General features: G+C 52.8%; 1 protein-coding gene across 18 annotated transcripts in view; it reads left to right on the top strand.

The window, feature by feature from the left end:
- Positions 1-7,696: 7,696 nt before the first annotated feature.
- The window catches only part of NOD2 (nucleotide binding oligomerization domain containing 2), a 36,319-nt gene continuing 29,236 nt past the window's right edge, over positions 7,697-14,779 (top strand). For 3 of the 18 annotated variants that reach the window (XR_011537901.1, XR_011537900.1, XM_070611862.1), the window contains exons 1-3: positions 11,604-12,010; positions 12,873-13,044; positions 14,200-14,666. Coding sequence is in view for 12 of the 18 variants with exons in the window: in XM_070611862.1 (XP_070467963.1) it covers positions 14,208-14,666 (459 nt within the window). In the remaining 6 variants the exon portion in view is untranslated. Of the gene's footprint in view, positions 7,824-9,891; positions 12,011-12,872; positions 13,058-14,199; positions 14,667-14,779 lie in introns of those variants that run through there. The other 15 variants (XM_070611858.1, XM_070611861.1, XR_011537902.1 and 12 more) reach the window with 13 other exon arrangements.

Consider the following 14,779-nt stretch of genomic DNA (forward strand, 5'->3'; position numbering starts at 1 on the left):
AGACTTCTTGGATCCTCAGTGGCTTCCCACCACATTCAGAGTAAGTCCAGACTCTCTACTGGGGCCTCTGTGGTCCGCTGCTCGCTCCCTTCCTGACCTCATTCTGCACCACTCCCAGCATCGCTCACCACACCAGCCATCTCGGCTTGCTTTCTGTTCCTCAAACACCCCTCCTGGCCTTTGTCCTTCAGTCCCTCTGGCAGCAGCACTTGGTCCACGACCGGTGCGCTCATCCTCACCTCGCAGTGTGGCTGCCTCTTCTTTGAGCAGCCTTCCCTGACCCCTACGCCAACATTGATCATTGTTAAGTTTACTTTTTTATTGCTGGTCTCAAATGCCGTGATGGCGGCGAGTCTGTGTCAGCATTCTGTCCCCAGGGCTTGGGCAGCGACTGCCCCATGCTGGGTGCTCAGAGATGTCGTGTGAACGAATGAATGAGTGTGTGAATGTAGAGGCGTGGTGACCACGGCTGAGGCTCCAGCTCAGCCCTGGCTCACTGTGTGACCTAGGCAGCCCACCGCCCTCTCTGAAGCTCAGTTTCCCTAATTGCAACGTGAGATTAAGTTAAGGATCCTCCTAGCACCCCTGGGCCAATCCTGAATCCTGTAAACCACCGCTCACCACCGCTCCGGTGTCTGACAAGCTGGGACTCCAGCACCGACATGCCTCCTTCGAGAAATTCAACAAGACTCGATCGCTCGCGGCTGTGCCTCCATGGGTCTGGCAAAGAAAACCCAAGCCGGCGAGGTGTGTGTTTGTAGGCAACACAAAATCCAGTCACATCGATCTTGTTTTTCCACAGTTGGGTGTACACACATAAACCACTTAAAAATCTCAAAGGTTTTCTGCTATATCATTGAGCAATTCTGCTTCTGGGTATTTATCTGAAGAAAACAAAAACACTAACTCAGAAAGATATATGCACCCTCATGGTCATTGCAGCGTTGTTTACGAGAACCGAGATGTGGAAACAACCTAGGTGCCCGTTGATGGATGAATGGATAAAGAAGAGGTGGTTTATGTATACAACGGAATGTCATTCAGCCACAAAAAAAGAGTGAAATCTTGCCATTTGTGACAACGTGAATGGACCTTGAGGGCATTACGCGAAGTAAAGCAAGTCAGATGGAGAAAGATAAACACGTATGATCTCACTTTTATGTGGAATCTAAAAAAAAGCAACCTTGTAGATACAGAGAATAGATTGGAGGTTGCCAGAGGTGGGAGGTGGAGGCCGGGAAAATGAGTGAAGGGGTCAAAAGGTACAAACGTCCAGTTACAAAATAAATAAGCCATAGCGATGCAGTGGACAGAGTAGCAACTATAGCGAAAAATACCATTAACAATACCATACTGCAGATTTGAAAGTTGCTTAGAGAGTACATCTTAAAAGTTCTCATCAGAAGAAAAAAGAATTCTGTGATTACGTATGGTGATGAATGTTAACTAGACTTATTGTTGTGATCATTTCACAATAATATACAAATACGGAATCATTATGGTGTCCATCTGAAACTAACATTGTTGTTAAAAAAATTCCCTTTCAGAAAAGAAATCTCAAATTTTCTTAATAATGTAGGATTTTAAAATTGGGGCCACAGACAGAGCAATGCGGGGCACTGCTCTGGTTCTACTGGGACGTAACGGGCGGGACCGGGCTGTGGGCCTCGATTCTACAGTGCAGGTTGGGAGGACGCCTCAGCCCCTCCTGGGCCTCGCTCAACTGCAGGAATGTCAGTGCCTCTGATCTGCGTAAGCACTCGGGCGGAGACGCAGAGAATCTGACTTTATCGGCAGAGTGCGCACACTGTGTGTTCCTGGGAAATCTGTTTGTTTGGGTGAAGATTTTGATGAGCGGTTTGGGTGGGGGCTTAGGGCCATCGTATACAGTTTTAAGGTTTGTGCCCTACACAGAGCGCATGCAAGGGCATGAGCAGGGCTGAAACCCAGCCTTCTCTCTGCTTTTCCAAGCCAGCACCTGTGTCCGCACAGAGGAAGGGGCGCCTTTTTCGATTTGAAAAGAAGCGTGATACGGGCTGGCTGTGAGGAAGTGTTTTTCCAAGACAGTGAGTTCAGCTGGTGGAACATGTTATTTTGCTGAAGTGGAATTTGCTAGTGGGGTTAGAATGGAAGAGTTTGGGAAAAGGGAGGTGATTCCAGAAACCATCTGGGAGAGGAGAAGAAGAGAGAGGAGGCAGAGGGGGGCGTCTGTCCTTCACGGTAGGTGGGTTATGTTTGCTGGGTGTCTGATCTTCAGCAAAACCTGCCTAGCTCATGGGTGAGCTTGGAGCTGGGTTAGGGCACAAGGTGGGGGAAGCGACAAAACGCTGGGTCTGGTCTCAAGGTGGGGATGGGGTGAGACCAGAGACTGCCCCAGAGACCCAGACACATCGGGTGCCCCAGGTTTGAGGCAGCTCAGGAGAAAGCTGCGTGCTCTGATGCGTCCTTCCCTCATGCATCCCTCTTTTAATAAGTCACTCAACAAACAAACTTGGGCCAAGCACGGGACCAGAGCTGAGGTCCAGCAGTGATGAAGGGATGTCCGGAGCCCTCAGGGACTTATAGTCTGATGGGAAAACAGGATGGACACTTCAGCTGTGAGCTGAAACAGAACGCCATCCAGGCTGAGGGCAGATGAGAGTGCCCGCAAGCTGCTCCTTGGCCGCTCAGAGGACTGGGAGAGTCCCGTGGGGACAGCGGGGGTCCGGGCAGCTTCCTCGAGGGAGGCAGGCAGTGAAGGATGGGTAAGGTCCCAAGAAAAGAAGGGAAAAGTGGGCTTGGCCCACAGTTCCGCCATTCTGTAGCTGGATCACTATAGGGAAATTACCCCTCAGAACCTCAGTCTCTTCATCTCAAGAGTGGGGACCAAGAATAGCCCCTTTTCCGTAGATGCTGTGAGGATCACATGACGGATGAGAGTACGGTGCCTGGCATACAGTAAGTGCTCAACAAATGGTAACGTTCATCTCATAAAGTGTTTAGCGCTTTCTCTGGGCAGGAAATGTGCCAAGTGAGTTGTCAGCACCACTTGACTGTTTGGGGAAACTGAGGCCAACGTTAAGTAACTGGTGCAAGGTCATAGAGCTAACAAGCAGCAGAGCCAGGATTCAAATCCAGGTTCCCTTCAGTCCAAAGTCCATGCTATTTCCACCTGTTGCCTTCCAGTGGGGCACAGAGTGAGCAAACCACAGAGGTGGGAGGACCAAGAGCGTAGAGATGCTGTGCATCTGGGGGCGGCCGGGAAGCCTTCTGTGTGTGCATTCATCGGGGCCCGCCTGTGGAAGGGTTTGGACTCCAGTGGGTGGGTGGGCTGCTTGGAGTGGGGGAGCAGCATGGTGACTGCTGCCCCGTGTGAGGCTGGAGTGACCACCTGCGTGGGCAGCAGCAGCTGTGCTGGGCAGGGCCTCTTCCATCCCAGAACTGCCAGAGATAGTCCCGCCTCCTGGGGCATCCCTTGGGCATAAGCCGCTGGCAAACCTCGCTCCAGCCTCCACCGGCCTCCTGACCTGGGAGGACTTTAAATGACACAATCTAGAGGGTTCCTCCTGCAGAAGCAAAGTCTCGGGCCTGGGGACCCCTAGAAGCTTTGTCCCCTGCCCCTTCTGAGCACTGCCTGACTGGTGCCTGGGTCAGAGCACACGGAGCCAGCAATGTCACCAGGGGCTCCCCAATGCCTGGTGGCACAGGGTCCTGCATACAGGGAGTTGTTAATAGATGCCCCTTAACTCACTGAAGTGAAAAGTTTTATAAAATTATTATTATACAAGTAATACATATTTATTGGGAAATATACGTTAGCAAAAAAGAGGTTTAAAAGTCCACCTACAATCCAACCATAAATTTGGAAAGACAGTCTTTTAGATTTTTCAACACACATATTCATAGATTTTTATTACAGCCTAGGAGCACATTACACAAAACATTATTGAAACCCACTTGTTCTGTGTTGAGATATGATTCAAATACGATAAAATTCACCCTTTTAAGGTGTACAATTTAGTGGATTTTAGTACATACACAAGGTTGTGTAACCATTAACCATTATTATGATCTAACCCCAGGACATTTTCATCATGCTGAAAAGAAACCTGGGGCTCGTGAGCAGCGATTCCCCCCGTTTCTCCCTCCCCCCCCCGGGCCCTGGCGACCACAGCTCCCTGGGTTTGCCTATTCTGGACAGTTCACATAAATGGACTCATACCATATGCGGCCTTTTGTGTCTGGCTTCTTTCACTTAGCATAATGTTTTCAAGGTTTGCCTATGTTGTAGTGTGTTTCAATACTTCATTCCTTTTTATGGCTGAATAATACTCCATCCTAAGGATGTACCGTTTGTGTTTTTCCACTCATCCATTGATGGGCTTTGGGCTTGTTTCTGCATTTTGGCTGTTATGAACAACACTGCTGTGAACATTGGTGTAAAGTCTTTGTGCGCATACATGTTCTCCATTCTCTTGAGTATATACCTAGGAGTCGCTGGGTCATATGGTAACTCCATGTGGAAATTTTTCAAGAACCACCAAACCGTTTTCCACATCAGCAGCACCATTCTACATTCCTACCAGTCACGTGTGAGGATTCCAACTTCACAGCCCCGTCAACATTTGTTATTTTCTATTTTTTTGATTATAGCCCCCCTTTTGGGTGTAAAGTGGTATCTCCTTGTGGTTTTAATTTGTATTTCCCTGATGGCTAATGATGTTGAGCATCTTTTCCTGTGTTTATTGGCCACTTGTGTACATATCTCCCTTGGAGTCATGTCTATTCCAATCCTTTACTCATTTAAAAAATTGCATTAGTCTTTTTATTGTTGAGTTTTAGGAGTCTTTTGTATATTTTGAACATGATTTGCAAATATTTTCTCCCATTCTCTTGGTTGTCTTTGCACTTTCTTGATAGTGTTTTTTGAAGCACAAAAATTTGTGATTTTGCTAAAGTCCCATTTGTTTATTTTTCTTTGCTTGCTTGTACTTCAGGTGTCATCTGGGAAATCACTGCCTCATCCAAGGTCATGAAGATTCACACCCGTGTTTACTTCTCAGAGCTTTAGATGTTAGCTCTTACATTTAATCCATGTAATCCATTTAATTACATTTAGTCTTTGATCCATTTTGAATTAATTTTTGTATGTCGCCTGAGGTGGGGGTCCAAATTCATTCTTTTGCATGGGGCTATCCAATTTTTGCAGCACCATTTGTTGAAAAGACTGCTCTTTCCCCTTAAGTTGTCTTGGCACTCTTCTTGAAAAGCAACTTGCCTTTTAAACTTTGTCTTATATTATGGGTGTCTCTCTATACTAATAAACATACCTCTACAGCATCTTTTAAAAATTAATTTTTATTAAAATATAACAAGCATAAAGGAAAATGCAAACATCATTAAGTATTTAGCTTAATCAGTTTTCACAAAGTATTCATACCCATGTGACCACCACTCAGATAAAAAAATAGAAAGTTACTAGCACCCCAGAAGTTTCCTTTGTCCCTTTCCTCGTCGTAACCGCCAACCTCCTCCCCAGTGGCAACCTCTATCCTGGCTCCCATCACTATTACTCAGTTCTTCCTGCTTTTGAACTTTAAGTAAATGATGTCAGACAGTATTATGCCTCTGTATCTGGATTCTCTCACCCAACACAATGTTTGTGAAGGTGCACTTCCTGTGGGCTGGAGTAAGTCATTCATTTTCATTGTTTATTAGAATTACAGCATCATTTTTGGTATGCTCACATAACAAATATTTATTGCATACCAGGCCCCATTCTAGGCCCTGGGATGAGGCAGGGAGCAAGATAGAAAGGTTCCTGTTCCTTGGAGCTCCTGTTCTTTCGGGTGAGAGACTGACAGCAAAGACAATAAATAAGTAAATATATAGTACGTTGTGAGCAGATAGGTGCTGTAGAGAAAGATGCAAAAGAAAGCAGGGGAAGGGATGCAGGGGGAGGCAGTCGCAGTTGTAGACGGGATGGTCAGGGAAGACCTCACTGAGAAAGCCACATTGAAGCAAAGGCCTGAAAGAGGAGAAGGAGGGAGCCATGTAGACTTCTAGAGGAAGAGCATTCCAGGCAGAGGGAAGAGCAAATGCAAAGGCCCAGAGGTGGCGGCAGGCCTGGCATATTCCAGGAACAGCCAGGAGACCAGGGGCTGGAGCAGAATGAATGAGGGGAAAGAGTGAGGAGGGGGCCAGAGAGGGCACTGGGTGCAAACAGCAATTGTAAGGACCGTCATTGACTTTTACTCTGAGAGGGGACTCAGTGGAAGGGTTTCCGCAGAGGACTGACATAATTTGACTTTTTTTTTAAACAGACTCATTGTGGCTGCCATGCTGAAGAAAGATTGCAGCTGGGATCATAGAGAATGGCTGGCAGCTCTTGCCTTGACCCAGGTCAGACACAGTGATTTGGACCCAGGTGGCAGTGGTGGATATAACAAGCAGTGGCTGAATTCTGGATATATTGTGAAGCTCAAGCTGAAAAATTTGCTCCAGTTTGCTCCCAGGTTGGATGTGGGGTATGAGAGAAGATGAGTTGGTTAAGTTTTCCTGGTTCAGTTGCTCTGTTAATTTTCTTTTTTCTTTGGTCAGGAAGATTGGCCCTGAGCTAACGCCTGTTGCCAATCTTCCTCTTTTTTGTATGTGGGATGTCACCACAGCATGGCTTGATGGGCGATGTGCAGGTCCATGCCAGGATCCAAACCGTGAACCCTGGGCCACCGAGTGGAGCCCGCCAACTTAACCGCTAGACCAACGGCTGGCCCCTGTTAATTTTCTTAAGTAATCTCCTATTATTGGGTAATTAGGAGCCTTCCGGTTTCTCACCGTTATAGAGAAGATAGTGGTGAACATCCTTGGAGACAGATCTGTACACCATCCAGAGGGATTTCCGTGGGGTGGTTTCAGTCCTTGTAATGCAACATTCAACCTTCGACAGCCAACTGCGCGCCCCCGTGCAGGCATTTACCTGGAGGCAGTGCACGGTAGCGGTTAGAGCATGACTTTTGGCGCCAGATACTGGGAGCAAATCTTGGCTCTGCGGTCACTACTTGGGCAGGTGAATTGACCTTTCTGTGCTCAGTATTTTCATCTATAAATTGAAGATAACGACAGCCACTACCCTGTCGACGGGATTAACTGAGTTAATGTGAGCAAAGCCTGGCACACAGTAAGCACTTTGTAAATGTCAGTTATTTTCCTGTAAATTGACTTCCATTTAAAATTTTCCAAATACAAGTGTTTTAAAAGGAATTTTTGTGTTAATATCTTCAATGGAAAACCAGCGTCACTTGCTCGGAAGAATAAGAAATCATAAAACGAAGCGAACTTAATTTAAGGGGAAGGACTGGGCCGTTCAGCGTCGGTCGGACGTCGCGGCAGGTGGGCGCCCCTCCTGGACCGGCAGAGGTGCAGACAGGAGCCGCGGACGCCCCCTGCCCTGGCGGAACCGGTCCCGCCCGGGAGAGGCTGTTCGGGACCTCACAACAGCAAGGCTCTGGAGGCCCGCGGGCGCGCTGACCGGTGCTCGGAGGCTCTGGGTCCCCGCGGCTGGAGGGGGCTCTCGGGACGCGGCTCACCGGCCACGCGGGCCGGCCCCGCAGCAGCCCGGCGCTGCCTGCCCCTCGGCCGGGCCCGGGGCGGCTCGGGGCGCGGGGCGGGCGGTGGGGGTGTGGCCGCGGGCGCGGGGCGGGGAGCGGGGCGGCGCCCGGGGCAGGGCCAGTCCGCGGCCGGGGACGGCGGGGCGCGTCCAGCGCCAGCACGGCTGGGCCAGAGCGCAGTCCGAGCCGGAGTCGCGGCGCCGACCGCGTGGAGGACTCTGACGCCGGGGGCCCGTGGTGAGTGCTCCTGCGCCTGGCGCGGGGATGGCGGGGAGAAGGCGCGAGTGCTCGGACACTTGGCTTCGGAGCCGTCCGGGCCGCCAGGCTTAGGAAGGGGCTGCCTCGGTTGCCCCTCGGGGAGTCCCAGGGTCTAGATGGGAGGTAGAACGAAAGGGGGCGTCGGCTTAGGGAGAGCCTGCCTCGGTTTCCCCGTGGGGAGTCCCGGGGTCTAGATGGAAGGCAGAAGGAAAGGGGGCGTCTTGAGGATGGGGAGCACCCTGGCGGGCTACGGCTCCGGAGGATGAGGTGGCTTGGGGATGCGGGCGGAACTCCCAGGCCCCAGGAGCCTTTGAGGTCAGGAGAGAGCTGTGATTTGGGGTGAGGGGCTGTGGAGGGAGAGCCTGCGGGATGAGAAGTCCTGAGGCACCTGGCCGGCCTGGGAACGAGGAGACCAGGCTTCAGATCTCCCCCAAGGCTACTCGCTGTGGAGTCCCTTCCTCTCTCCGGGCCTCGGTTTCCTCATCTTTCCCATACCTGTGAATGGAAGGGTGTGAGAGACTGCCTGGATGACCTCTAACCCCATCAGCGACCTTGTAACTCCTGGCAATCTCCTGCCTCCTCCTCCCCCTCCGTGGGTGCCCAGACCCCTCCTCGTCCCTCAAGCCAGACAGGCCCACACCAGGGGCTGCCCAGTGTCACATCCTCTGTGCCTTTGGCCCTCTTCTATGCCCGGCATGTTGAGAAGCAGCCGTCTGGTTCTCCTTGCTTTCTAGCAAATTAAAAACCCACCAAATCCCCTGGGGAGGGCCTCCCACAGCTGGACCCCTGGCACTGAGTCTGCTCTCGCTTCTCTCCCTCTTTCTGAGCCCTTAGCTTCTCCCTGCCAATGGCCTTGGTCTCCCTGTGGGCTGTTCCTGGCCATAGGGTGCTTGTTCCATAGAGGGCAAAAGCCTGTCGTATCACCCATCCCTGGCCCCGTGGTGAGGAGGACCTGAGTGACGTCCCATGGTCTCTGCTCTCCTGTCCCAGTCGCTCCACCCCTAAGTTTGTTGCTTACTCAGATCCCCTTTGCCAATCTGCACACTGGGATCTGAGACTGGAAGGGACCCCACCCAGCCCACCTCCTCCCCGCACAGTGCAGGACGCCTCTGCTGCATTTGCTCAGGGACAGCGAGCTTGTCTCCTTTGTGAGATGGCTGTTCAGTGTCCTGTGGCTCTGGTTTCATCCAGCTAAAATCTGTGCCTTGCAGATTCCGCCCCTTGGCTGCATTTCTGCCTCCTGGGAACTGCAGAGTAAAGTCATTCTTTTATTCCTTCAAACAATCTTTATCAATGCACTGGGTGAGACACTGGGAATATTGCAATGAAAAAATCAGACCCAACTCCCTGCCCGCGTGGAGTTCTTACTCTAGAAAGGAGTGGGAAGCAGTCAAATAAGCAAATATATGATATGCCGGCTGGTGGGAGGTCCTATGGAGAAGAGTAAAGCAGGCAGGAAGGATGAGGTGTTGGGGTGGGTATTGCAATTTTATATCTCATAGTCAGGGCTGGCCTCCCTGAGATGGTGACAACTGAGCAAAGCCTTGAAGGGGGGCGTGAGCTGGGGGCAGGGGGACAGTGCACTTGCAGAGGGAAGAGCAATGCAGAGGCCTCCAGGCAGAAGCATGACGGACAGGAGCAGGTCTGGCTTGTTCTAGGAACAAGGAGGAGGACAGTGGTTGGAGCAGGGTGGGTGAGGAGCCCATGGGGGATCAGTAGGAAACGAGTGCAGAGAGAGAAGGGGGGATGTGGGGGTCAGTGCGTGGGACCTCGAAGGTCACAGTGAGGGTGGGGTTTTCACTGAGTGCGATGGCAGCAGATGGCAGCAGCGAGGAGCAGAGCCACCTGCTCTCACTCGGGGATAGCAGGCTCGGCTGGCTGTGGTGGGAGAGTAGGCTGGAGGACGTGAAGGCAGAAAGCGGGGGCCAGCGAGGGGTTTGCTGTTGTCATTCTGGGGAGAGCCCATGGGGGCTTCTACCCGTGCCCATGGCACAGAGGTGGTGGAAACATCTCAGATTGTCAGATTTGGGGTATGTTTTGGAGATAGAATCCATGGATTTGGCTGCGAGAGAAGAGTGGAGTCAAGGTGGAGTCAAGGACGACTCGGAGGGTTTTGGCCTGAGCGTCTGGAAGTTTTGAGCTGCCGTCAACTTCAGGCATCCACATGAAGAGGTCCAGTAGGAGTCGGGTGAGGTTTCGTGGAGAGGTTGGAGCCGGAAATAAATTTTGGGCGTCCTCGCCCTGTAGCTGATATTTAAGGCCGTAAGAGCCAGTGGGCTCACTTAGGGAGAGTGATACGGAGGAAAGCGGTCTGACCAGGGACTTACTCCCAGTGTGAGGAACCAGACAAGGAGACAGTCAGGGCAGCCAGTAGATGGGTGGAGAAATCAGAGGGCTGGGCTGTCCTGGATGCAGTGCGGAAAGTGCTCAGAGGAGGAGGGAGGGAGTGAGTATGACAGCTGCCTTTGACAGAGCAAGCAAGACAGGGGCTGAGGACGAAGCAAGGTGGACCTCACTGGTGACCCCGAGGGAAGCAGTCTGGGGAGCCGCAGAGGCCGGGTTGGCAGGGGGTGGGAGGGGAGGTCTTGAGGACAGCAGTACAGACGACAGACAGGGAGTCCGGCTGTGAAGGGGGGCAGAGAAATGAGGTTAGGGCTGAAAGGGGAAGTGAGGGTAGAGAGAGGGCTTGACTTTTAGAATGGAGGGACGTCTGCTTGTATGCTGGTGGGAAATGCTTTCCCAGAGGGACGCTGGGTGAAGGGGGCGAGAATGGAGGATGGCTGCAGGAGGTCGGGGGATGGACCCAGTGCCCCAGGGAGGCTCGGCCCTGCTCAGCCGGGACAGTGCAAAAGCTGGCCGTCCCTGGGCCTCCCTCCGGCTCCTGTGTGCAGGCGCCCAGTGGACTGAGATTTCACCACTGAAGCACATTAACTGGCTCAGGGCCCCAGAGAAACCAGGCAGGCTGTGGTCTCAGGAAGGAAGGGAGTGTCAGGGCTTGGGGACAAGGGAGGACCCACGTGGGTGGCCCCTTCTGCTGGGCCCTCTCCTTCAGCAAGGAAGTGCCCCTTTCTTCGCATGGATGGGCTTCACCTTCCTGGAGGAGAGACTGTAATGGCTCCACAGGTGTAGTAACTGACGTGGAAAAGAGACGGCAAGGTGATAGACTGACGTATCTAGTCTGAAGAGGGGGGTTCTGAGCAGGCGATCAAGGGCAAGAGGCAGGATTTCAGGGACAGTTTTCATGAAATAGGTGATGAGTGGACATCTCTTTTCTCTCTTTCCCAATTTAAACTGAAGCAGGAGAAACTTAAGTTAGATATAATGAGGAACTTCCTGAGCAGGTTAGTGAGGCCAGCAACAAGGCCAGATCCTCCCCACTGGCTGTTTAAGATGAGAAGGGACAATGCCTGCTCAGAGACAGGGGCCTGGCCAAATTGGTCCTTGGGGATTCTCCTTGCTCTGAGGTTTCTGGGAGAAGGCCAGGGCAGAGATGGAACTTTCTAGCTGCTGCTAGGAAGACAGAGTTTCAAACCTTGTGGCTTGGGCCCGCCTCTCCCTCCTGGTGTCCACAGAACCCTGATGTCGCTGGCTTGGGTGTGTGGGGCCCGAGCATCCATTGGGCTGCCCCAGACTTGGTGTGTTCAGGAAGGGCCTGTTCACTCACAGCTCATCCCCTTGTGGGCGTGCACGTCTGTGGGCGTGTCTCAGGTCCCAGCCTGGTCTCTCAGTACAGGTCACGGTGGATGCACAAGGCTTTGTGCCAGAACTGCTGAGAATTACTTATGTCTGCACAGCTGGTTGGCCAGCTCTGGCTGCTGGCTCATCCTTCCGGGGTTTCCCCGGGCAGGAGGTAGGGTCTGTGGGCAGATCTAGGCCTGCCGGTCCTGCGCCTTTGCCTTCTTGCTCAAGGCCTGCCCGCCGATGACTTGGCCATCTTGCTCTGCCATGCCTAATGAGCTCTGCTGGAGGGCGGGATGCTCCAGGCTCTCCCAATGCGGAGGAGAGAGCAGCTGTCGTCCTTAGGGATCCCCGGGGTGCGAGAAGCCAGCACAGTCCTGTCTCTTCCTAACTTTCAACCTCGTTAATTCCTGGCTATGCACATGCCCTCCGAGCGTTGGGTCAGAAGGAGAGGACTGACCCCATTTCTGGGCTGTTCCCGTTTCCGGGTGAGTGGTTCTTTTCCCCAGGACCTGGGTGGGGGGTGTGGTGGAGCCGGTGTTTCCACAGCTGAGAACCACTGCAGGGCCAAGCCCAGAGCTCCTGCTCCCCTTTCCTGTTCTCTCCTCCCTCCTCCCCACCTCTACCCTCTTGGCTCCTCGGCTTGGCGTGGGCACAGAAGGCAGCCTGCTTGGCTGGAGAGAACTATTTTCGTTCCTGGTTTAGAGTGCCGTCTGCATCGGGGATGCTCTCCCTCCCAAGCTGCCAGACACGCAGGTGACCTTGCTGCCTCCAATTCTTTTTGTTTTTTAAAGATTTTATTTTTCCGTTTTCTCCCAAAGCCCACCGGTACACAGTTGTGTATTTTTAGTTGTGGGTCCTTCTAGTTGTGGCATGTGGGATGCCGTTCCAGCGTGGCTTCATGAGCAGTGCCGTGTGTGCGCTGGGCCCCTGCCTCTGTCTCTTATCTGGCCAGCACAAGGCCTCCAGCCTGAGTGTTGGCAGCATCCTGAGTTGGAGATTTCCCCTTTCTCTTACCTTGGCCAGCATATGAGGGTGGCACAGAGTGTTCCAGCCTCTTCCCTTGCTCAGTGGATTTTTGATTCATGAACATTCCCGCTGTGCCTCCCCTGGGCCCAGCCCTGTGCCAAGCTTACGGATGCCAGGATGAATAAGACCCAGGCTTCCACTCGGGCCAGGAAGGGAGTGAGACACGTAAACAAGAAATAGGAAAGAGGCAAAATCCCCAAGCCTTTTGGCGTCTGCTCCCTTGAGTGTCTTGGAATGTCCCTGTTTTGTAAAAAGCGGCAGATGTTTCTCCTTTTTCCATGCCCACACTCTCACTTTCGTTTTCTCTGGGCGCCACACCAGCCCACATCCCTGGACCCTGTGACACTCGCAGAACAGAACCTGCTGAGCGACTCTCTGCTGCTTGGAACCCTCCCAGGGCTTGGAGCTCCGAGAGATCGAGTTCCCTCGAATCCCCAGAACCCGGAGTCTGACGGCTGAGGCCTGTGTGAGCCAGTGGCAGAGACGACAGCATGTAACGTGTGGTGGTGAGGGGGTGGGAGGGAGGTGACGCTGGGGGGCAGGTGGGAAGGGGCAGTGATAACTGGGGGCAACACACCTGCAGCTTTGAGACGGCTTAGCTTGCACGCAGACTTTTCTTTCACCTGGGTTGGGATCTTTATAGCCATGTCCTGGGTCTGCCCCTTGTGGTAGTGGTGGGTTCCTACACAGGCCTGGGCTCTGGGCCCCTGTGCCAACCCAAATATAAGGGAATTGAAGGCATGCATTCTGGTGTCACCCTGCTTGGGTTCAAATCCTAGCTCCACCTACTGTAGCTGTGAGCCTTTGTACAAGTCACTTAACCTCTCTGTGCCTCAGTTTCTTCATCTGTAGAATGGGCTGATGGTAGCACCTACTTCAGAGTGGGGGGCGAGTTGAATGAGTTCACATGTGAAAGCGCTTAGAGTGGTGCCTGGCACACTGCGTGCGCTAAGAAATGTAGCCATTATTGAAGAGAGAGCTGCTGTAGCCCCAATCCAGCCAGCAGGTTAAGGCCCCTCACAAGGCCTCAAAGAGAATTAATTCTCTGCTTCCTTGGGAGACATTGCTCCTAACGTTAGCTCCATATTTTGAGCTTCTTAACTTTTTAAACTTCTTAAGCCAGCGATGTAGCATGGATGTGGGAGCCAGGTCTTTTTTTTGTTTTTGAGGAAGATTAGCCCTGAGCTAACATCTGCCGCCAATCTTCCTCTCTTTTTTGTTTTTTTGCTGAGGAAGAGTGGCCCTGAGCTAATATCTATGCCCATCTTCCTCTATTTTTATATGTGGGATGCCACCACAGCATGGCTTGATAAGCAGTGCGTAGGTCTGCACCTGGGATCCAAACTGGTGAATCCCAGGCTGCCAAAGCAGAGTGTGCGAACTTAACCATGCGACACCAGGCTGACCCCGTGAGAGACAGGTCTTGATTTAACTCTTGGCTGCTTCAAATTTTCTGTGGGACCTTGAGGCAGTTTTTTGACTTCTCTGGGCCCCAGTGTGTACATGTGTACAATGGGGAGCTAGGGTTGTGTGATGTCTAAGGGGAGAGCTGTGGCCAGCTTGGGCTCAGGGTGGGGCTGACTTTCGGCCTCCACTGCCCCCGCCTGCTTCCGGAGCAGTCCTGCCCTGACCTCACTCTCCTCCCCAGGTTGTGAAATGTGCACGCAGGAGGCTTTCCAGGCGCAGAGGAGCCAGCTGGTGGGGCTGCTGGTCTCGGGGTCCCTGGAGGGCTTCGAGAGTGTCCTGGATTGGCTGCTTTCCTGGGACGTCCTCTCCTGGGAAGACTATGAGAGCCTCAGCCTCGTGGGCCAGCCCCTCTCCCACTTGGCCAGGCACCTCCTGGACACTGTCTGGAAGAAGGGTGCTTGGGGCTGTGAACAACTCGTCGCGGCTGTCCGGGAGGCCCAGGCCGACAGCCAGTCTCCCGAACTTCCTGGGCACTGGGACCCCCACTCACCCCAGCCAGCCCAGGACCTGCAGAGTCACCGGCCAGCCATTGTCAGGAGACTCTACAGCCATGTGGAGGGCGTGCTGGACCTGGCGCACGAGCGGGGCTTCATCAGCCGGTACGAATGTGATGAAATCAGGTTGCCCATCTTCACGTCATCCCAGCGGGTAAGGCACTTCTCTCTTGGGTAATCAGAATTCACCAGAAAACGGTGCTTAGTCACGAGACATGTTTGTCTTTGTGAAGTCAGCCCTGTCGGGAGACCTGGGTCATGCGATTC

The sequence above is a fragment of the Equus przewalskii genome, chromosome 3 (assembly GCF_037783145.1).
Source record: "Equus przewalskii isolate Varuska chromosome 3, EquPr2, whole genome shotgun sequence".
Classification (NCBI taxonomy): domain Eukaryota; kingdom Metazoa; phylum Chordata; class Mammalia; order Perissodactyla; family Equidae; genus Equus; species Equus przewalskii.